This window comes from Hesperophylax consimilis, chromosome 9 (assembly GCF_061612785.1).
Source record: "Hesperophylax consimilis isolate HC1 chromosome 9, BYU_Hcon_1.0, whole genome shotgun sequence".
Taxonomy (NCBI): domain Eukaryota; kingdom Metazoa; phylum Arthropoda; class Insecta; order Trichoptera; family Limnephilidae; genus Hesperophylax; species Hesperophylax consimilis.
The window spans coordinates 1002711-1026279 of NC_142844.1; the positions used below are offsets into that span (position 1 = coordinate 1002711).

Below are 23569 nucleotides of genomic sequence, written 5' to 3' on the forward strand. Positions count from 1 at the left end.
CATCTGTTATTAGCTTTGAGCCTCTACTATTAGAAAATACGAAGTTTGTGTTCATCGACAACTTGGAAACGTTTTTGACAATCCGTAGCCGGATACGAAACATTGAGATTCATTTTTGATATAATAATTTTCTGTTTTGAGTTTATGTGAAGCAAGAGAAAATGGTGTTGATCGCATAATATAATGCCTTTAAAATAACTACCTACTATAACTATAAAACTCTGTTACCGTATATATACATATATGTAAATATATACCTACTAACTAATATGTCTTGAATTTAACTAATGTTTACATAAAATAAACATAAATTTAAAAGATGATGTATTTTTTATGAGGAATATTTAAAAAAAATCTATTTTGAATTATTTTTCGCGATCACCTTGTATTTTTTAATAGATATGTATAATGTACTATCAGTTGGTGATATCCTCCGTTATCTGTTCAGGGCCATTGCGAGCTTGTGGCCAACACAACACAACAATAGTGTTTAGTTTTCATAATATTATTTTAGTAATCAGTCAGTCATCAGCCTATATGTTGATGATTGAAATATCAAAATATTGAGGTAAATTTGAACAATTTACTGTATTGTGAGAGTGTTTACGAAATTAAAAGGATTACAGACTAATTAATAAACTGAAAGTGGTTCGCGCTGAAACAGGAGTTTAAAAGTAACTCATATAATGGCTGCCTCTTTGTCATTTTCTCGTGGTTTTTTACTTTCAAATCACATCGCTGTAAAAAGGTAAGATATTGAAAATTTTCCACTTCGAACCATATTGCTTTTATTTTCTCATTTTCACTTTGTACGAAACCACAAATATATTGATATATTTATTGCTAGCCAACAGGGTTGTATTTTGTAAATAAACAATAACTTCCCGGGGAATGAAATTCAGAAACATTGAAAAAAATAGCAGTCTTGGGACGCCTGGTAGACGGGAAACGTCGAAATAGTTTTTTTATAAAAGAAGTGAAAATTAAAGTAAATAAGTCTTTATATATTTGATAGTTAAACAATTATTTTTTGTTTTTAAAATATACTCAAAGAAATATACTACAAACTAAAATTCGTCATCTTTAGAACAGCTCCATTGCCAATTTTAGGTAGAATAGAAGCAAATATATACCGCACAGACTTTTGGCGGCTAGGTGCAAAGAGCCGACGAGTCACTAAGCTGGTCGAATTAAGCGCCAACAGCGTGCAAAAGCGTCGTCCCGTCTTGCCACGATCGCTATGCAAGAGTCGCCTTTACCTCCTAAGCGTGCCAAAATATGTGTCACATCAAAAATAGTTATTTTATTTTTTTGGTACGCACAGTCTTAACTGCTCCCAACCTCGTGAGGTAATCCCGATTGGGCAGATTTAAGCAGATTTTTTTTTATAAATGCTTTCAGCTTTCAGCTTGATAAATCTTTCAATAATAATTTATCACGAGTCTTTGCTAGCTTACACTATTTTATGTAAAAATTAAAATTATAAAATAAATTTATTTTATCACAACTACTCATTATTTTAGCAATAAGCATGATAAATAATGTTAAAGTGTCTTAAGTCATATTAATATCACTTAAACACTGATAAATGCTGCGTGTGCGTACCTACATCATTATGCAAACAAACGACTCCACGTAACGATACTCTTGAACTCTATAATTCAAGTCACAATTCACATTAAAATGCAAGCGAAAGAATGAGCACATGCAGGTCCGGTTTTACGCAGGCGCAATTGGAGCAAGTTGTTGGTCCGGGCAGCGCACTGCTGAGGCGCCAATATTAGTCAAGTCATCTACCTACCAACAACAGTGTTCGTCGGCATTTATTAGCTGGCAATCACAAACCTCGAATCGAAATCGAAGTGCGGGAATCGAACCAAGGACCGTCCGATTCAAAATCAAATTCGTTGACCGCAACGCTATGGAAGTTTTGAAAGTAGAAAAAATACAAGAAGATATAGACGACCAAAACTGTGATGAAAATCTTACTGTTAATAGTGACAGCTCAGCGGTTCAAGAATTAGATAGTGAGAAAGGAAGGCAGAGCCTTACGAAGTACAGCACTTTCTTCCTTATTATTACTATAGAGTGCGCCATGAGTTTAACAAATTTGAAAGCTCAATAAAAAGGAAAGTACAAGTCGAATCAAAAGTAATGTTTATTTTTATAAAAGTTGAAAAACATAAAATTTATTTCTTAAAAATGATGTCGTCCATTAACCACCATCGCGCCCGCCCACCGCCCGCGCCGGCATTCCTCGACTCTTGCAACGAAATTTTTTTTAAATTCTGACACATAGTGCGCGGGATATCTCTCGAATAATATTATACAAAATGGGGCAAAAGTGTCATGTGCCATAATTTTTGCAAATTGCGTCAATTGTCATTGTGCTTTGACATTTATGTTGTAGATAGATAGAGAATTAGTTGACAGCAAGCAATGGAGGTAAACCAATAAAGTTTCCGGGTAAATAATACTGTACAAAATATATAAATGATAGACGAAAATTATATACAGGGTGTCCGGGGATAACGTACGCTAACTTCGGGGGATGATTCAACATGATTTAAGAAGTAAAAAAAAACAAATAACTTTTTTCGAAATGCCAATGTAACTTTTGTATGAGATATTCCGCCAACATCTGGACATATTCTGCAGAATTAACTTTATTAGATTTGCGTATTCCATTCATTGCGTAATACCATTCCACCCACCCAAACACACAAACCATCACATTTGGAGAACAAAGAGCCATTTTATGTTATATTTGGGGTAAACGAGGCCCGTTCAGATGAAAATGTGCCTTGTCCAAAAACAAGACATTTTAAAACTGGGGAACCTTTCGAGCAAAGTGTCAATATTTTCTACAAAACCAAATCATTTAATTTAATTCCTCAAACCAATTGTGTCTTGTAAGGGGGTTAATCTAATATCAATATTCAACATAAGGTTAATTCAGGTATCGCCAAAGCAGCCGAACGCTTGACTCGTTAATTTGGGCGACTTTCTCATTGCTCCTCTTTTTGCGTAGCCGTCTTGTTTTTTTCACATTTAGGGTTAGGAATCATGTTTTAATCAAATTGACTCTGGGACACTGCTCTACTTTGTGTAATCCTCAATGAATACGAAACAGACGTCAAAAAATAACTTAAAAATAGTTATGTAACTGTTTACACAGAGAGCGCATTGTTACCTCATGAAGCAACCATGGCGGAAAATATCGCCCGGCTCTCCCGCAGGAGCGATATTAAAACTTCCAAACTTAAGGCGCACCCTATAATATGTATATTCGATTAAATTTCAAAAATCGTCAATGTTCAAGGTGCTCCAAGCGTCATTTGACTTAAACAGTTACACACGTCTATCAATATTTGGAACTGACCAACACGACTGTACAAACAATAACATGAAAGTATTGACACCAATTTGTAATTTTAATGACCTTTCATGAAAACATTGTAACAACTAAAAAGAATATAGTACAAAAAATGTCAGTAAACTACTTTTTATTAGTTTGTCAATGAGACGTGACCAGATTATGTTATTTTTTATGGCGAAGCGATATTCTTGATTTCTCACTTTTTATACAGTGTCTTCGAAGCTTGAGTACACATGGTCAGTATAAATCCATTCAGATAAATCTCGTCAAACTTCAACAAAACCTGAACTGAATTTAACATGAAAAACACCGAACTCGGCTGTATAAGTATTAATTCAATAAAGTGGTTTAGTTATTATGAAGTGTGCTTTTCATTAAATGCATTCTAATTTCACACTACCAAGTGGTTACTTTCATCGATGAAATTAATTTGACTTTCTCTTAAGGTCTTCCAATCGTCTACCTTCACTCTGGAAGAGATCTCTCAGCATATCTTCGAACAGGTTCACCAATGGTGTTAGCTACAGCTACAAGCACCGCCTCGGAGAACAGCCACTGCTGTATCAGACCATCGGGGGCTGTTTGCAGCAGGCAGCTGATCGTTGGCCAGATAGACCTTGGCTGGTAGACTGCCAGAAGGAAGAAAGGCTCACATTCAGTCAAGTTCTGGAACAGGTAATACGAGTAGGAACGCACTGGAAGCAAGTCAGGCTGCGCAGTATTCAAATTTGAGTGAAAATGTGTTCAAGCTAACGCACTAGGAAGCCAAAGATCGCCGGATGCGGGAACCAGTCAATACATGGCGCTTTCGAGCACGACCAGCTAAAATGTAAGTGGTTCCTCAGTCCTAACGCAATAGGCGCCCATGCCAGCCTGGTGGTATTGGCTGCGAATCTGGCTGCTAAAACTCTTGACTGCTTAATGCGTTCCTAGCCTAAGTGGTGAATTATGACAGTATACATTTCAAATTATGTTAATTTCATGAAGAGATCGAACTTCTGCTCTCTGGTATTTGGAGTTGTTGCTTATGTGGAGAGCTTGTTAGAAGTTATAAGAGGCCGATTTTTTCTGTATATTTTGGAGTATACCCAAAATGTTATTGATAGATTTTCTTTTGCCTTTTTCTACCAGTCGTTTCTGGACACAGGCTTCTTACTTGTTATTCCAATGTTACCTATTTTGGGTCAGGGCTTACCCTGATAGCCCTTTGAGTTTTATAGATGGTTAAGCGTGTTATCCCCTTTCCTAGTTCACGTGTTTAATAAGTCCCTAAGCACAGGTGACTTCCCGGAGCCACTTAAGTCTGCTGTAGTTACTCCAATTATTAAAAAACCACAGCTTGATGCTGACAACCTGGGTAATTATCGACCTGTATCAAATCTGCCTTTCGTAGCTAAACTCCTAGAAAAAATTGTGGCTTCTCAAATAATCTCCCACTTAAATCTGAATAAATTAATCACCAATCATCAATCTGCATATAGGAGGTTCCACTCAACAGAAACCGGATTACTTCGTGTCCTGTCAGATATAACCCTTGCCATAGAGTCAGGTAAGTTAGCACTTATTTCACTTTTGGATATGAGCGCTGCATTTGATACCATTGACCACTACTTTCTCATTAAGAGACTAGAAGTAACGTTTGGTTTACATTCTAACATCAAATATTGGCTAGAATCCTATCTATCCAATCGCTCGCAAGCAGTAAAGGTTGGAAATAAACAGTCCAACTTCACAAAACTCTCTTCAGGGGTACCCCAGGGATCCGTTTTGGGTCCACTTCTCTTCATTCTTTTTACAAATGACGTCGCAAAAATTATCGAGTCATTTGGTCTTTTATCTCACTGTTATGCTGACGATCAGCAAATATACTTTTACTGCTCACCAAATGAGATCGACTGCCTAAAAATTCGCACAGCTGAGTGTCTAGAAGCAATCAATCTCTGGATGTCCTCAAATAAACTTAAGCTAAATCCTTAAAAAACGGAGTTTCTCTGGGCAGCCACACATAGACGCCAACATTTAATAGAAAACTCACCAATCGCTATTTCCGGCAACGACGTAACTGCTAAAACAACCGTCAAACTTCTGGGATTTTATCTGGATTCAGACCTTTCTTTAAAAAGTCAGGTAAATAAGACCGTTAGCACGGGGTTCTTCTACCTTAGACAACTTAAGTCAGTTCGTAGGAACCTTTCAACAGAGGCAACTAAATTACTTGTGAACTCATATATAGTATCACGTCTTGACTATTGCAACGGCATTTATGCAAATCTTCCTAAATGCGAAACTGATAAACTACAATCAGTGTTCAACGCCGCAGCAAGGCTTATCACCGGGGTACCCAAGTTTTCGCACATTTCGGAGCACCTCCGAAATCTTCACTGGCTGAAGTATCCTGAAAGGATCCAGTACAAGCTATGCTGGATGGTGTTTAAAGCCATCAACGAAATGGCGCCACCGTATATTACTGAGCTATGCATTCCGGAAAATACTGGTCTAAGGCAGTCAAGTCTTAGATCAGCGACATCATCTGCAATTGGAAGGTTGAAAGAGCCTAAGCGAAATCCGAACACTAAGTTTGGTGATCGTGCATTCGGAGTATTCGGCCCTAAGGCTTGGAATAAACTTCCTGTGGAATTGAGATGTATAACCAGCCCAACAGAATTTAGATCCAAACTAAAAACTCACTTTTTCAGACACTCATTTCCGTAAATCCGTCATTCTATCCAAATATTTCTTTTTTTTTCTTTTTTTATACTGTAATTGTTACATTACCTAGCGGTTCCGTTTATTCAATTTTTCTATTAACTTTTCTACCAATGGACAATGGACAATATCAGCGGGAACATAACAAGTCAATCGGTTTAATTGTTGGCAGATGAATCATCTAAATGCGTTTAAGATTGACGATTGATTTTATTCATTAATTTCATTCATTTAACATATATATCCAGCTAACAATAAAACACCCTAATATAATGGAACTTCCTTCTTCTTCTGGCGTTAGTAAGATTAGATTGTTAATATTAATTTTAGTTGTAAGTTGATAAATATGTAAATACTTGTATATATGTCGTTAAAATAGTAGTTATAGGCCTTAGTCGTAAGTCACTAGAAATAAGTCTTAGAGATAAGTCAGTAGTTCTAGTATTAACTATTTAAGAAATATATTTGTACAGCGCCCTTGAGGTGATTTCTCACGAAAACGGCGCTATATAAATTAGCCAAATATTATTATTATTATTATTGTTTTAATATTTTTTTATTTACATTAGCTCCACATGGGAAGTCCCGAGGAAAAGAACTCAGGGCCTATGTCATCTTTGGGGATGTATGTATTTCTCCTGCTTTTTGCCTCTATTTCTAATTTCCAGGGCCCAACCCATTCAGCCAACTAAACTAAAGTCTACTAAAACAATGATATAAGAAAGCAAACATTTAAGTAAATATCATCGTAACTCTTTAATGTCAAATATTAAGTTGTGTAAAATAATATATTATGGACAAACTGTGCAGCTGTCAAAACATTACGATACATAATACTATCAAATACTTGCTGTCACGGATAAAGTCCACTATACGTCCATAAAATAGTTTATGATTATTTTTGATTTGCAGATAAGGTAGCAGTTTCAGAGTATAAATAAATATCTTCAGACACTTAAAATAATTGCAGTTTAAATAATAAATAGTACCTGTCAACTTGGTAGCATCTTAAGTAAAACCCTTGTCCAGAAGTGGATTGAGAATATCTGAAGGAAGCTGGCCACGCAGGCATTTGATTTACCTGATGTTCGCTATCCTTTGTTATGTAAGATGGCACCTAAGCATGAATAGTCCAATTTTTCCAATATCAACGCGTTCCTTTTCAGGCAGATCGTCTGGCAGCTGGTTTCGTGCAAGTAGGCCTACGCCCCGGAGACAGACTGGGTATTTGTGGGCCCAACAGCGCACGCTGGCTTGTCACCATGATGGCCGCAGCTCGAGCCGGACTTGTCATGGTGAGTGGTCCTGAAGGTTTTACGCTCTGAACTTGTGATAGGTAGGTCTTGTCATCGTTCTCTTTAACAAGAGATTCATACCATTACCATAAACGTTTTGTGTTATTTTTGTAATTTGAATACCGCACAAGAGCCCCAACCGCTCCCAACCGTCTGGAGTCAGTGAGACTATGGTATCCCCAATTATCTAGTGTGTTGCTCCACTAATTAGACTGTTATGACAGGTACTTCTTAGATACGGAAAGATAAAGTAGAGCGATATCCGTTATAGCAGGTATACTGTCCCATATTTTGTTTAAAGTTTTTGTTTTTATTTTCTGTTTTTGTTTATGTATTTTGTTACAGATGACACATATAAATTTCACTTTGACTTTGGTTCAAGATTTTGCTTATGATAGCCTGCGATAAGCGAGCCCTAAGGGTCTGAGACAGAGGTGTGAAATCGTCGGATCACGACAATAGAAAGAATGTATTGGAGCCAGGAAGGAGTCTGAAAGGGTCGAGAGGATGCACTAGGTGGCATGAAAGGCTGGGAGGTGACTGTAGAGACTAAGGTAAACTAGGATGGGGTGATTTTGCACAGCGGTGCTGCCAAGGTCTGTTATCTATGTGAGGATGTTGTGTCGGCGCTCTTTATTGGCAGCAGACACATGTCAGCGCTATATTAGCGGCAGACACATGCCTGAACGGATGACGAGCCTCGTGCTGGCACAGTTGGTGGACGGGGAAGTCTCTCTCCCTGCAGCAGCTGGTACAGTTCCTTCGCTACCTAGGACTCTTGCAGCAGAGTCTCCATCTTCTGTCTTCGTCGAGCGTCACAGCGGTGCTGCCAAGGTTTGTTGTCTATGAGAGGATGTTGTGTCAGCGCTCTTTATTGGCAGCAGACACATTTCAGCGCTATATTGGCGGCAGACACATGCCTGAACGGATGACGAACCTCGTGCTGGCACAGTTGGTCTAAATAACAAATGTAGATCCTAGGAAATAAATTGTACAGCGCCCTTGAGGTGATTTTTCACAAAAACGGCGCTATACAAATTATCCAATTATTATTATTATTATTATTATTATTAAGGCGTTTTCACTTTTGCAGTACAAACGTCAAAATACAATCAACACTTAACTGTACAAGTCAGCATTGAGGGTAGATCACACTGCATCCCAATGGAATAAGCTAAATGTTGCTTACAATAATGCTGAACCAACTATTCCGTCTCCTGTGCCGCCAATATTCCTAGAGGGACGATTGCACTCTATTTCCACGTGGGAAACTTATGGCGCAGACTAAGCCAATAAAATAACGCGATCATCAATGCCATGGTTGTCTGGATTGAGTCCCCCCTGATAGCCCTCTGGAGACGGGAGATGTTCAAATATGCTCCATAAACGGCTGCTTGCGCACATTTTTATGTTTTTTTTTTCATTTTTCATGCCCATATATTTATTATTATTTTTTCTTTTTCGTATTTTTGTCTGATTTCTTTTTTTTTCAATACATATATGGAATGCATTACACTACCCCTGCATACTTTCTGGAATAAATTCTCATTATTATAATTGTTATATTCTTCGTGATGGGCAATGTATTATGCATATTGCTCGAACCGGACCAATAACCTGTCACTTAACGTTTTTATTCATGATGACTGTATATTATTATCGTTACAAGGAATATAATCAGTTAATTTATTTTACACTGCCAATATACTAATTAAAAGCAAAGGCTGAGAATAATAAATATTAAAGTTAGGACCAAAATTAAACAAACGATTTATACCGGGAAGTCAAAAATAGTTTTTTTTAAGGTTAGGATTGTGGATTAGCTTTACCAATATTATTTACGACTTTTTCCCTTCAGGTGGCTATCAACCCGGCGTACCAAAAAACAGAGCTGGAATATTCTCTGAAGAAGGTGGGAGTGAGGTGTCTGGTGATACCGAGCAGTTTTAAGACTCAGAATTACTACAAGTTGATGGAGGAGATTGTTCCAGAATTGAAGAAAAGCAGCCCCGAGGAGCTGCACAGCGAAAACCTCCCCGATCTCAAGGTTGTGGTCATCATGGATGATCAGAAGAGGCCGTGAGTTGTTAAAAAACAAATAGAATTATTAAAATATTCAATGTATAAGTCAATATGCACTGTACATATCAACTGCTGTATGAAGTAACCCCGAGCTGTAAATAGTCTTCTTATGTATTTTGTCTCACCTGCCTATGATTTAGGTCGAAATAGAAATTATATTTATTCACGATTGTTATTATTTTAGAAAAAATTGTTTTAGGAGCCTAGTGCATTAATGAATCGTTTCTCAATTTCTGGCTGTTTTTTTCAGAGGAGCATTCACCTACTCGGAGGTGTTGTCAATGGCAACCCCAGCATCTATCCAAGGAATATCCCACCTCCAGTCCTTCATACAACCAGACGATGCCTGTAACATTCAGTTCACCTCGGGAACAACCGGTAAACATAATACGCTATATCCTATTCTATATAATTTGGTTCTAACTTGTACCTGGAAGATAATTTTTTTTTACAAATATTGATGAAATAATTTTTTTAATGTGTCTCAATCAGGTAAGCCAAAGGCTGCTGTGTTGTCTCATTTCAATAACATTAATAACAGTTACCTGATTGGCAAAAGGAATGAACTTTCGCAGAAGCATCACATCATGTGCGCACAGGTTGGTTGGTTGTTTTTTAAACAAATACAAAATATGTTCATAAACAAGTCGACCTGACTTTTTTCTGTGTAAATATAGAATAAGAATGCTTTTTAGACTCTTAAAAGGGTGTTTTTAATGAAGTTACGCATTTTTCCACTTCCCAGGTTCCATTATTCCACGCCTTTGGTTTAGTAATAGTAGCATTAGCTGGCCTTCATCATGGAGCGACCATTGTCCTCCCGTCTACCAGTTATAGCCCTGAAGAGGCTATCAAAGCAGCAATCAAAGAAAAGTAAGTTGGCCAAAATATAAAAAATGAAAGTATTTTGTATAGATACCTGTTATTTGGTTCATTGACCTGTTTAAATTTAACCATGAAATTAATATGTATTTTCAAATTAACGGTTGTTCGTTGCTTAATATAAATTGCATTTATTGTTACAAAACCTACACAGAAATTTAAAAAAAAGTTCGTTATTTATGTAAGTTTTTAATCAAGCATGACTGGAAGGATAGTGAAATCCCAGTCTATCGTCTATTACATTAAAGAGAAAAATAAGAACAGTTCAATTTTAAAATAAAATGAACAAATAAATATAATAGTAGGTCACCTAAATAGCAACATCAGATAAATAAGTAAAATTTAAATTAAATTCAAATCACCGGTCAGTGGTTGAGTGAGCATAGCGCTTGGGTCTCACCCGAGCGTCGCGTGTTCGATTCCTCGGCTGGCTAAGTCCTCCATCACAACACAAGCAACATTTTCGGCTTTCTGTGGTGGTAGTAGGAGATTTTCAAACATTGTTGGGTTATTTGTAACCTGGGAATGTTTGTCTTTCTTTTTAAAATTAAAAATAAAAATAAATCAAAGGATCGTCCCATCAAGCGTAGAGCCGAGCCACTCGGAAGCAGCCACGACGATGGCGTTTGTTAATTTTAGTGTCCTGCCCCAGAAGCTAAGTAAGGCGGGTACGGGTAATGAGTACATCTTCCGTTCTGTGAAAATCGTGGAGGCACTGCGAAACCCTTTTCAGTCGCATAAGTTGCATGTAAGCGTTTTTGTAGCACTCCTTCGGCTTGTCCCGTTACGTTACTGGGTATAGTGTCCACGGTTCAGATATATACAGGGCAATTTTTCTATCATTTTCTCTAGAGTGGTAGAACCGCCTTGAGAGCATTCTGGACCGTATATTGATTGCTCCTCTTTGTCGCTCCATATTTCCTATGTCCTTCATTTATTTATTTTATTTATTTTTTAATTCATTTTACGCCTGTAGGACTTTTACACACGTATACGTGGTATGATTTTGTCATTGTGCATAATTTAGAACAAATGGAAGAAATAATAAAATTAAGAATACAATAAAAAAATGAGAAACAATTTTTTTATAAAGAAACAGTAATCACATAGGTTAACAAAGAGATAACCAAAAGTTCAAGAATGGGGTTGGAATAGGTTTTTAATATGATCCACAAAATTCACCAAGTCGACACCAATCACCTAAGTATTTACTTCCTATAGTGTGAAACAAAGATATTAATATCTTTGGTGTGAAACCTCTGTTTCGGAGAATTAGTAATGTAGTTGCGCTCGGTGGAAAAGAGAATTGTGTCTTTTTCTAGTGGGTAAGTTTAAGTTTATAAGTTACAGGAGTTCGGAACACTTTAATTTCGAGTTTAGTGTTTTAAATAAGAAAGTTAAATCACCAATTTTTCGTCTGTCTTCTAATGTATGAATTTTAATAATAAAAAATATAAATACATATAAAATATGTCTTCATCTACCCTGAGTCAGGGATGTGTACAAATCAGAAAGCGCGTTAGATAAAAATATGGTATTTAAAAAAAATATTTTTTTTTCCAGATGTACGATCCTCACCGGAACTCCAACCATGTACGTAGATTTGATATCTAAGCAGACCGAATTGAAAGCCCCTCTGACGAGCTTAGAGATGGCCATTACAGGTGGAGCTCCTTGCTCTCCAAAACTCTTCAACCAGATCAAAGATGTTCTAGGGGTCTTGAAAATTAAGGTATCACAATATATTTGACCGGTCAGTGGCTGAGTTAGCATTGCATCTGGTTCGCACCCAGGCATAGTGAGTTCAATTCCTCGGCCGACTAAGTCCTCCAACACAACACAAGCAACATTTTCCACTTACCATGATGGTACTAGGAGATTTTCAAATATTGTCAGGTTTTTCGTAATCCGAGGATATTTGGTTTTCTTTACAAATATCCAGAATTTTTTTTATTTGTTGCCGTAATATTTAGCCTTAAAGTATGGTATATGTTTACAATTTTTAGAAGGGGTTGTAAATAATGATTTAATTTATATTTACAATCACTTTTGTTACATCAATTTTACACATTTTCGGGTTCATATAATGAAAGGTTGGTGAAATCTGAGTTAGTTGTGATTTTGCCATTTAGTCCCCCGACTAGATCTTATAGCTGAATTTTTAAGTTGTAAGGTTATTTATAACATCACACCTAACCTAACCTAAACGAACAACTCTGATAACAATAAAAGTAAGGCATTCAAAATTGCGTAGTAAATAAATAGATAAAACCATCGTAAATGTGCATTAATGTTGTTAAAATCTTAATGCATTAATATTTTTTAATGAACGTTTTCAGTCAGTATTCGGAATGACGGAGAACACTGCTGTCAGTTTCCAGTCATTGTTTGAAGAGACGCAGGAACAGGTTACAGAAACAGTTGGCCACGTTCAAGACCACATTGAAGTACAGGTAAGGAATATCCCATACCATTTTGGACATCCAATAGTTATTAAAAACAAAAAGAAATAGATTCCCATCTACCAAGGATGCATTGCATTCTTTACAACATAAACATTCAGTGAGGAGTAGGGTACTGTATTTTGTTATGACGATATTTAAAATAGTAGAAGCTCCGAAGATCCAGTACCACAGATCCCTTCAGCATAGCTGCGCTGCCGGGAGATATGTACACTAGAGATGCGACGAATGGTGATTTGGCCGAATACCGAATATTTGGCAGCACTCAACAGCAACAGCAACAGCAATTTTGACCGAAGCGCCGAACAGTCGCTACTGCCAATATGCAAATTGAGGGGGTGGAGAAAAGTGCAATTGCAAATTGGATAGATTTTTTATTTGAAAGGGGCTCTTCTCGATCGTAAGGCAAATTCGTGCAACTGGTGGTCTGCAAACGCAAAAAACATCCAAGCCTAGTGAAGTTTGTTCTAATTTATCTTTCGTCACCTTGCTGGTACAGTCTGTGAAAAAAAACGTAATCGTCTGCTACCAGCAAACCCAAAAAAACTGGGTTTTATTCACCACAATTTGCCTCTGATTGGTTTAAAATATAAAATAACATAATACTCTCTTATTAAATAGACACTTATTGATGAAAATGCATTTTTATTTTGATATTAATATATATATTTTTTTTATTATAACTACATTTTTGTTTATTTGTTACAATATATGATCAAATATTTCAAGACCCCTCTTCCATAGAAGCATTAGCTTTTGGCTGGAAGAGAAGTGTACATTGTTTTATTACAGTAAGTAAGTAATTAAAAATAAAATGATTTTAAACTTATTTGAAGAATGGAATGTTACTTAAGGAAACTAATTGAGATGAGTTATTCTTAAGATTAATTCAATTGGAAACATATTTATATATTCGATAATCGGCAGAATAGTACACATTATTTGGTCAAATACCGAATATTAAAAAAAATGCAGTGAATAAGCCAAATACCGAAAACTGGCCGAATATTCGTTGCATCTCTAATGTACACCAATCTATCCGATTGACATTATTAGCCTCACAAGGACCTGTTGTTTCAGGAAAGACTTGTCGACTTTTGTATGTTTTTCCTCCTTAAACTAGGTCTTTCTAAGATATAGGCTCTGTCTTTCCTTTTCAAAAGTTCTTCATCAAAATATCATAAAATAAATATGATATTTTGATGATCCCGAGGGACCTTATGTTTTCCTCGGGCTTGTCGGACAATAGCCTTTAAGTTGTCGTGTTATTAATTCCTCGTATAGTTGTTGCTTTCTCTAGCTTTTATTTGTTATAGTTTTATGTCTCTGAAATTCCAGGTGATTGATTCTAATGGTAAGGTGGTCCCATTCGGTGTTCCCGGGCAGTTATGCGTGAGGGGTTACTGCAATATGCTGGGTTACTGGGGCGACCCAGAGAAGACGAACGAAGCCATTGGACCTGACAAGTGGCTTAAAACTGGGTGAATTGAATTTATTTTTTTGATCTGCCAGCTTTAAAATATTGTAGGTACTATTAATTTTAGACACTGGCGATTTCTAGAATCACCATACTGGAACGCATGCGCATTCCAGAGTTCCAGCCAGTGCAACTGGAAATTTCTCGTAAGAACTTCATTCTGAATCAAGCAACTTGCAGTGCAACACATAATTCCGACATCACAACCTCTCGCGTTTTTCCGAAACTTGTTGATAGAATTGCTTTGTCAATTTGTATGTTAAATAAACTTTTATTTAGAAATATATAATCGCTTCATTTAAAATGCATCTTCAGCAGTAAGCATTATTCGTCTAATTACGATATTAACAACCGCCTGACAATAGCATCTGCGATAATATATTAAACACTACATAAGAAAGTGGATTTCTTCATAAATATAACTAACTAACTAATTAACCATCATGCCGTTTCCCCACAGGGATAGGCGGAGATAATGTTTCTTTGTTTTATTCACTTTCATATTATTATTGACTCAACTCAAAATGCACAAAATATATTACGAAATTCGTGCATTCATGAAATTTTTATCATAAATACTTCTTAGCAGTAGAGAAGAAGATCTGTAGAGTCCGCCTAAAATAATGTGTTGGAACGCCCCTATAGCGGGTCAACCCTTGTTATTTACTTTACTTTTGCATTTATACACTTAAAATCTGTCTCATCTCATCAAGTATTGATTTTATCAACTTGGGAGTGGTTCGATGAAGTATGAATGAAAATACAGTAAACTAGCTCCAGCTGATCTCTCGATCCATCGCCGCAGTGATCCCTAGATTCCTAACCAACCCTCATACTTTTTACCTTCCATGAACTTCCTCTCTCTCCTTTCATTTAAAAAACCCTTTTTTTTTAAATAAATTTAAAAAAAATAATAATAATTAAAAAAATTAAAATTAAAATTAAATGGAGTTCTACGGATTAAACACAAAAACAATAAATAAAAAAACCCTCCATACAGAATTAAATTATTTTCCTCAAAGCATCCTGTGCGGGGTTAGCGTAGAAATAAAGTTTAAAACATTTTAAACCTAAATATGCGCAAGTATCTGCAAAGATGTACGGCAGAATCTATCTCATGATAAGAAAATTATAGATACTCATTTTTACTTTGTAGTACCTATATGTACGACTATTTATATTTACTTATATACTCAGTTAATTATTGGAATTTAATTGGTTTATCCCAATATGATCATTATTTTATAAATTCGATTCCTAAAATAATATATGAAGATTAACATATCTCCTTTTTGTGATTATTATGGTTATGGTGTAAGCTGAAATTAAGTATAATTGGTGACCCATTCTCTAATTTTAGTTATTTTAATTTATTTTAGAGATCAGTTCGTCCTTCAAGAGGATGGTTATGGAAGGGTGGTGGGGAGACTGAAGGATATGATCATTAGAGGAGGAGAGAACGTCTTCCCCAAAGAAATAGAAGACTTCCTAAACACACATCCGGACATTGTGGAAACGCATGTAAATAATTTTACTATTTTAAAGGAATTCCAAGAATTCCGTAATTGATATTGAGAAGAATCACATTGGCAAATAAATGTCGACGGGTGGACGGGTTGAGTGTAATGAAAATATAGGAAGACACGGCACGATCAAGTGAATCAAATACGAGGGATTAAAATGTGAAATCGTCGCGTTTAATTGGAATATCTTATTTGCTTTTTTAATATTGTGGTACTAACCTGCCTGAAGAATGTTTGACAAATAATTGTCATTTAAATAGCGACGTTTCTTTGGACAAATTGTTAAAATATTGACTATTCGTTTTAATTTATATAATTTAATATTACTTCATAGTGACTTATATTAATTTTCAGGTGTTTGGAGTTACGGACGACCGACTTGGTGAAGAAATTTGCGCCACGATCAAATTACGAAAAGGATCTCACTTAGACGACGCCAAACTGAACAAATATTGCAAAGGGAAAATTGCACACTACAAGATACCAAAGTTCTTGAAGATTGTTGAAGATTTCCCCAAAACAGCTTCAGGAAAAATTCAAAAGTTCAAACTTAAGGAAATGATGGAATCAGGAAAATTATAAGTTTATGAGAATTCCAAAATATTTTGTTAATATAAATAAAATACTTACCTAATAGTTTTATTAATACCAGGTTATTTGACTATAGATCGGAATAATTGAAAATTATGGTGATTGCACTACAAAAATATCATTGGCTGTGCTTATCGTACTGCACCGTTAAAACTTATGACAAATATTTTATTAAGAGAAAATTATTTAGTTATTTGTACAACATACTAGCCGATATGTTCCCAGCGTTGCTCGGGGACTTTGGTAAAGTTTTATGGTGGTGAATTATAGAGTACGTAAGCGGAAATAATATTATTGTATTAAAATAAGTATTTGTTTCAATTGATCGTGCCATGTCTTCCTCGGGCGTTCTCGACCTCTTTAACCATTCACTTCTTCATACATTCTATGTACACCTCTTTCTTCGTTAATCACTTACTTCTCATATTATCACAAATAATTATTTGATTCATGTCTTTCTCGAGCATCTCCGACTATTTCTACCGTTGACTTCTTGTAGTTTAATTAAATCCGCATTTTTACTGTTAAACAACTACATTGTGTCCACTTCCACTTTAATTCGACTCCGTGTCTCATTCTAGTACAGAGATTAATGCGTTAAGTCTTTCTCAAGCGTACCCGTCTTCTTCTATCATTCATCTACTCTTTAAACACTCTTGGAACTAATGAAAACAAACTTTGACTTTTTCAGTGAAATTGGGTGAATGTTATAGCAACGAGTACATGATAAACAAAGAAACATTAATTTTTATATATATACAAGGTGTCCGGGGGTAAAGTGCGCTAACTTCGGGGAGTGGTTCTTTTTGTTATGTGAATACCACACAAAAGACCCAACTGCTCCTAATCGTTTGGAGCCAGTGAGACCATTGCATCCCCAGTTGGGGTATGTTGTGATACTAAAGGTAGTGGGGAGATGAAGGAAATGGAGAAGAGGAGTAGCCAGGTAACCTGGTTATTCAGATATGGTTAGCAAACACGGCTAAAGCCATTTCAAGCAATGATTCAAATCTGAATGGTGGTCTTACACCAGGGCGATACTGAGACAGATATTTTACTATGTAATTCTACATGAAAAAAGATACTTAACTTTTTTCGAAATTCCAATGATTTAAGACAGATCTCAGGTAAAAAAGTTAATTTTTTTATCCTGAAAAATAAATAATCTTTTATGGAAAAATATTTTTGTGTGGGAAAATAAACATAATGAGTTAAGACTTTCGGTATAATGTTATTGCTTACATGCGGTTTCAATGAATATGGACCGATCACAGCGAATTTATCAGGTAAGTTTGTAACTCACACTAAGGATTTTTAGAGGTATGTCTTTATGTATGGGGAACATAGTTGGAATATCGAAAAAAGTTATTTTCTTTTTTACTGCTAGCATCATGTAGAATCATCTCACGAAGTTAGAGCACTTTACCCTCGGACACCCTGTATATAGATATGTGACCCAGCACCAGCTAAGCTAATGCAACTAGCTTATTGGCAGGAGCTTAGTTCATCAATTGATTGGTGGCGTAATTTGAAATTGTATTCCTGCCTATTGTATTCAAGCCTAATGAACTTTCTCAGAATTGAATTTGAAGTGTAAATCATATCATCCAAAGTGTACTGGACGGGAGTCCGCACAAGACTGTAGATTTAGGAGCCGGGTCCAAACCGTGTCTTCAACCGATGAGAATGCTCCTTTACGGCCGATGATGATGATGATAGTAGTATATTTGATGAAATCTGCCTCCCGCACCCAGGCTTGGTGAATGTTGGGCACTGGGTGTGCTGTCGTCTCTGCTCGCTTCTGGTGTTGGCGGTTTTCCAGAGGAGGGCCGGCTGGTCTTGAAGAGGTAACACCAGAAGATCTTGGAGCAGAAGACTTGGCGAGGTGAGGCAGATGTTGGGCAGGAGTCACTTGTAGATAATAAAACGCTTGGTTTCGGTGGTAAAGATGAACTAATTTATTTTCAATTATGTGGCTGCTTATATTTGATTAGCCTGACTCACGCCCGACATTGGGCTAGGAGCCTAAAAGTGGTGGGGGATTGTACCCGCGCCAACAATGAGTTTATAGGCCCCGACAAAATGTTGCATATTCATTTTGTCGGCAGCACTGGTGAAAGTAATCGCTTAAATTTGCGAGTTAGAAAAGATTTTGAACGCTTACGTGAATGACAATTACATAGTTTAAATGCATAGTAGTTATGAGAATGTGTATCTTGACAACTAGATTTTTTGTTTGCCAAGATACGACAACAAATAAGAAAAGTTTGTAAATAAATGTGTAAATATGATCTCAAAGCGATCAAATTTGTAAAACATGTTAAGTTAGTATTTTTCCCAGGTCCCCCGTAACATAGCGCTCAGAAAGAGATAAGATTCACTATGCTACAAGGTTCCTGGATTTTTGTACACGCAAAAAAGGTAAAAAATATTGTTCAAAATTGGTTGTACATATGTGTGAAAAACAGCTTTTTTAATATCTCCTCAGTGGTAGTATATCGAAAATAGTGTTTATTTGACTACCGCCGAGGGGATGAACAAGTAAAATACATACATTTGCAACATTTAAAAATTGATTTTTCCTAGTAATTTTTACATAGAAAAAATGTTGAACATCGATCCACGCGGCAGGTAAGCGGGCGGTACGGTATCGATGCCATTCGGGGTCAAAGTTTTCAAGCCGCTTGGGCCGAAAATTGGACAAAATGACCAGTGGCGGGGAGTGGTGATTTTGCCAGTGGCGTGGGGTAGGCACATTTTATAAAAGTAAAACAAATTTTATGAAATTAAATAATGTGGTCAACTACGTCCGTTACACTCCCCCCGTTTAGCTATGCTAAACTAAAAAATAGGACGTTTGTTGGTACGGCGCAGTCCGCGGCGGCCAGTCCCTCTGGGATGGTGCTGGGCTGGTGGTACTGTTGAGGCTGCATCGGTAGGTGGGGCCGGCAAGATTACAGCGAGCTTCACAGCGGGGCGGACGTAAATTCCGGTGCTCGTCTGGATCCTGGCGGTCCTCACTTGGCCGTCTGCAGCAGGGGTGGCATCAAGGACTCGACCGCGTGGCCAGCTGTTGCGGGGCATAGCGGGGTCCATGATGATCACGAGGTCATCCTTCTTGATGGGGATGACTGGCTGTTGCCATTTTTGGCGAGCAGCCAGGGTGGGGAGATATTCGCGGAGCCAGGGCCTTCAGGGCGGTTTTTACAGAACGCACCAGGCGCTCCCAAGCTCCCCCCATATGAGGAGACATTGGAGGGATGAAGTTCCATTCGATCCCCTTTGTTGACAAATGATCCCTCATCCGGGTATCATTTTTGAGTGATTCGATGGCATCCTTCAGCTCGTTGTCAGCACCATGGAAGTTCGTACCATTGTCTGAGAACAGAGCCATCTTGCTGGAACGAGCTCCACGCGAAGAGACCTTGAGGACAGCGTTTGCCGAGGCCGAGTGGACTGTACATTTGGTTGGCCTCGGCGCGCCGTCATGCGTTGTAAAGCCATGATGGCGGAGTCCGTGGTCAGTGAAGTTGTCAGCTCAAGGTGAATGGCACGAGTAGATAGGCGTGTGAAGATTGCACCATATCTTTTCTCCCGATGTCTGCATACGGTGACTTCCATCGGCCCAAAGTAATCTAGTCCACAGTTTGTGAATGGAGGAACATGGTGGGCTAGCCTTGATGGCGGCAAGGGCCCCATCAGTGGGGGGGCTGGCTTGCTCCTGCGCATCTTGCAGGTGGGGCAGTTGTGGGCGATCATCCGAATATTTGTTCGCAGTCGCAGCACAAGGTAGCTGCCTCGCACCTCAGCCATCGTTCTCTCCGTACTTGGGTGATCGGCTTCCTGGTGATGATGTCTCACCAGAAGTCGCGTATAGGCGTGATCACCATCTAATATGATCGGTGTCCGCACTGCTTGAGGCACTTTACTGAGGGCTTGTAATCTGGAATTCATCCTCAGTAGGCCGTCAGGTCCAAGGAAGGGGCTCAAGGCTTTGAGCCGGCTGTCACTTGGTAGTGGATCTCCTTTCTGGGGCGCATTTATGTCATGATAAAATGTCTCTTCTTGACATATTCTTGCCCATCGGGCCTCTGCTTCTTTGATTTCATCGCTTCTTAAATATTTATCAGGTTGTTCGTGATGTTTTCCACGACACCTTTTAATAAAACGGTGGATCCAGCAGGTAGTTCGAATAAGTCGACGCCATGAAGAGAATCTGTTGATTTCGGGCAGTGTCTCTGCCACAGTTGTTGTGATGCCAACGTATTGAGGCCTCACTTCTAAGGTGCCATAATCAGGCTGAGGCAGTTTGCACCGTTCGCGCGGCCATTCTGCCTCGTCTGAGGTCAGGAAGGCTGGTCCACTGAACCATCGTCCAGATTGCGAGAGGTCAGGAGTGTTGACGTCTCGGGTGCCGATGTCTGCCGGGTTCAGTTTGGTAGGGACCCATCTCCAATCTGCAATGCGGGTAAGCTCGTCGATCTCGCCGAGTCTGTTGGCCACAAAGGCGGAGTATGTGCGTGGATCTGTGCGCAGCCAGCACAACACTGTTGTCGAGTCTGTCCAGAACACTGTTCGCGCAATGTTGCTGCGACATTCTTTCTTCAGGGTTGCTGCCAGTCTGGCCGCCATGAGCGCGGATTGTAGCTCAAGGCGGGGTATTGATAGAGGTTTCAGAGGAGCCACTTTGCATTTGCTGGCCAAAAAGGTGGCTGTGGTGTTCCCATCAATCTCCTCGGTATGGTAGGCGACCGCACAGCATGCCTGCTCTGAGGCATCACAGAAGAGGTGGAGGGTGACGAAGCTCTCTTTGTTTTGTAAGCAGCGCCGAGGTATGGCAACTTTGCAGTCTTGCAGAAGTCCCAGCCGGTCCATCCACCTTTCGTTGTGTTCAGGTGTGGTGATGTCGTCCCATCCGATGTTGGATCGCCAGACAGCTTGTAGTAGAATCTTCAATCGGACTGTGAGGCAAGCGACGAAGCCCACAGGGTCAAAAATTTTCATAACAATGCTGAGCAGCTGGCGTTTGGTAGGCCTGCTGATCAGTTCAGGATCGGCAGCATCGCAAAATGCATATAAAAATCGATCGGTGACAGGATCCCACAGAAGTCCGAGGATTCTCTCGGTATCTGCTTCTCCGGTGTTTATGGTGATGGCTGACCTGGCTCGGTCTATAAGCGGGATAGTAGCCATCACTGAAGTGTCGTTAGAGGCCCAGTTTGTTAGGTGGAACCCTCCAGTTGACAGCACTTTGGCAACAGTAGTGATGAGTGCTGTCGCTTCAGTTTTAGTATCGACCGCATCCAAATAGTCATCCATATAAAACTTTGTTTGGATGGCGGCTGCAGCAGCAGGGAATAATGCAGAATTCTCCTGGGCCACTTTGTTTCGCACGTACTGGGCGCTGCTTGGTGAACAGGTAGCGCCAAACATCATTGATGACATCATGTAAGTACGTGGTTCTTGTTGAGGTGTTGGTCTCCATAGAAACAACTGTGACTGTTGATCTTCACTTTTGATTTTCACTTGTAAAAACATCTCCTTGATGTCGGCGGCGAGAGCTATTTTTCCCTCTCGAAACCGGAGTATGTTTCCTAACAATGAAGTCAGCAGGTCAGGCCCAGTCAGCAACTGATCATTGAGGGAGGTCCCTCGGCAGCGGCTGGCAGCATCAAACACCACACGGATCTTGTTTGGTTTGTTTTGGTTCACTACGGCAAAATGCGGTAGGTACCATTTGCGGGCAGAGGGTTTTTCTACCTCTCGATCCGTAAGTTCACGTGCGTGGCCTTGTGTTATAAGTCCGTTGATTTTAGCTGCATAGGCGGTTGCCAAGTCCTTTTCCTTCGATAATTTTCTCTCCAGAGACCACAGTCGTTTTAATGCACATTGCCGATTGTCAGGCAGTGTGATATTATTCTCCTTCCATAAAAGGCCGGTTTCCCATCGGCCAGATGTCAGTTGATGGGTTGTATCTTCCATCAGCTGATTTGCACGTACTATGTGCGCAGTTACACGAGAGGCGGACGTGATCCCCAATGAGTCAATCGCAAAATTGTGTTTGATGAGATCACTCATGAGGTCGTCTTTGTGGCTCTCCTCGCGCAGGGCCAGTGTTGTAGCCTCAGCTTCGTGTTCAGGGGGCCCTCCGCCATGGGTGATCCACCCCAACGCCGTCCGTGACAATATTCGCGTAGAGTCACGAACGTCGCGCACTTCCCTCGAGACAATAAGGTGTACATTGTCTTGCCCGATGAGAAGTGTGGGGGTGATGTAGCGGCCGTGGACCCTCTGTTCAGGGAGGCTGAGCTGCTGGACGGTGTTGGCTTTGATGACGTACTCATCAGAGATTCCGGCGCCGCGTAGGGTGATTGGCACGCGGCGGGACGTCAGGTCTGTTGAGCACATGTTTTTTGATCCGTGTAGTCGTAGCTCACGGGTAGGTCCGGTTGTGCCGATTTTCTGTGCTGTGGTGGCGTCAATAAGGGTGATAGTGGAGCCTTCGTCCAGAAGCGCAAAGGTTTTAATCTGTCGCTTGGGGCCCGACAATATTACCCCCACCACTTTTAACACGGCACTTTCGGTGTGGCGTCACATATTGTGAACGTCTGCCACTGTATTGTTATTTTCACGATAGTTCGGGTTGTGAAGAAGTCGGTGGTGGGGGTATCTGCACTCCCCCACTCCGCACCAGTCACTAACTTTGCAGTATTTGGTAAAATGTTTGCCATTGAGGCATACTCGGCACAATCCGGCACTTTTAACTGTCACAAAACGGGATTTTATGTCTTTCGCGGCGAAAGTACGACATTCGCTAAGTTGGTGGCCATTTTCACCGCACTGAACACACCCGGCGCGGTTGTCGAACTCGCGAACTTCGGCAAGTGATCCTGGCGTCGGCGCTGGGTACCCCGGGTGGGGCAGAGGTACGGGCAGCACAGGGCCATGAGGTCCAGGCTGCACCAGTACTGGGCATCCCTGAATGGTCCAGGGTGCTGGTTGCGCAGGGCCTGCTGGCTCTTGCTGCGCTCGTGATGCGTACCTCTGGTCCACCAGAGGTACAGGTCCGGCTGGCACTTCAGGTACGGCTTGCCTCTGTTCTATCAGAGGGGCGGGCGGTACGGGGCCAGAGGGTCCAGGCTGCATCATGTTTGGCCACCCTGCATTGGGCC

The 23569-nt window shown here is 39.4% G+C and overlaps 2 protein-coding genes across 2 annotated transcripts; one reads left to right on the forward strand and one right to left on the reverse strand.

Moving 5' to 3' along the window:
* Positions 1-513: 513 nt before the first annotated feature.
* Positions 514-17437, forward strand: Acsf2 (Acyl-CoA synthetase family member 2). Its single transcript, XM_089635212.1, has 12 exons — positions 514-748; positions 3826-4054; positions 7252-7380; positions 9239-9459; positions 9713-9840; positions 9955-10061; positions 10208-10335; positions 11908-12076; positions 12684-12797; positions 14145-14287; positions 15663-15804; positions 16161-17437. Exons 1-12 carry the CDS (start codon positions 687-689, stop codon positions 16386-16388), a joined length of 1800 nt encoding a protein of 599 aa, XP_089491338.1. The 5' UTR covers positions 514-686; the 3' UTR covers positions 16389-17437.
* Positions 17438-19736: 2299 nt separating this feature from the next.
* Positions 19737-22805, reverse strand: LOC149420770 (uncharacterized). Its single transcript, XM_089635115.1, has one exon. It carries the CDS (start codon positions 22803-22805, stop codon positions 19737-19739), a length of 3069 nt encoding a protein of 1022 aa, XP_089491241.1.
* Between the last annotated feature and the right edge of the window lie 764 nt (positions 22806-23569).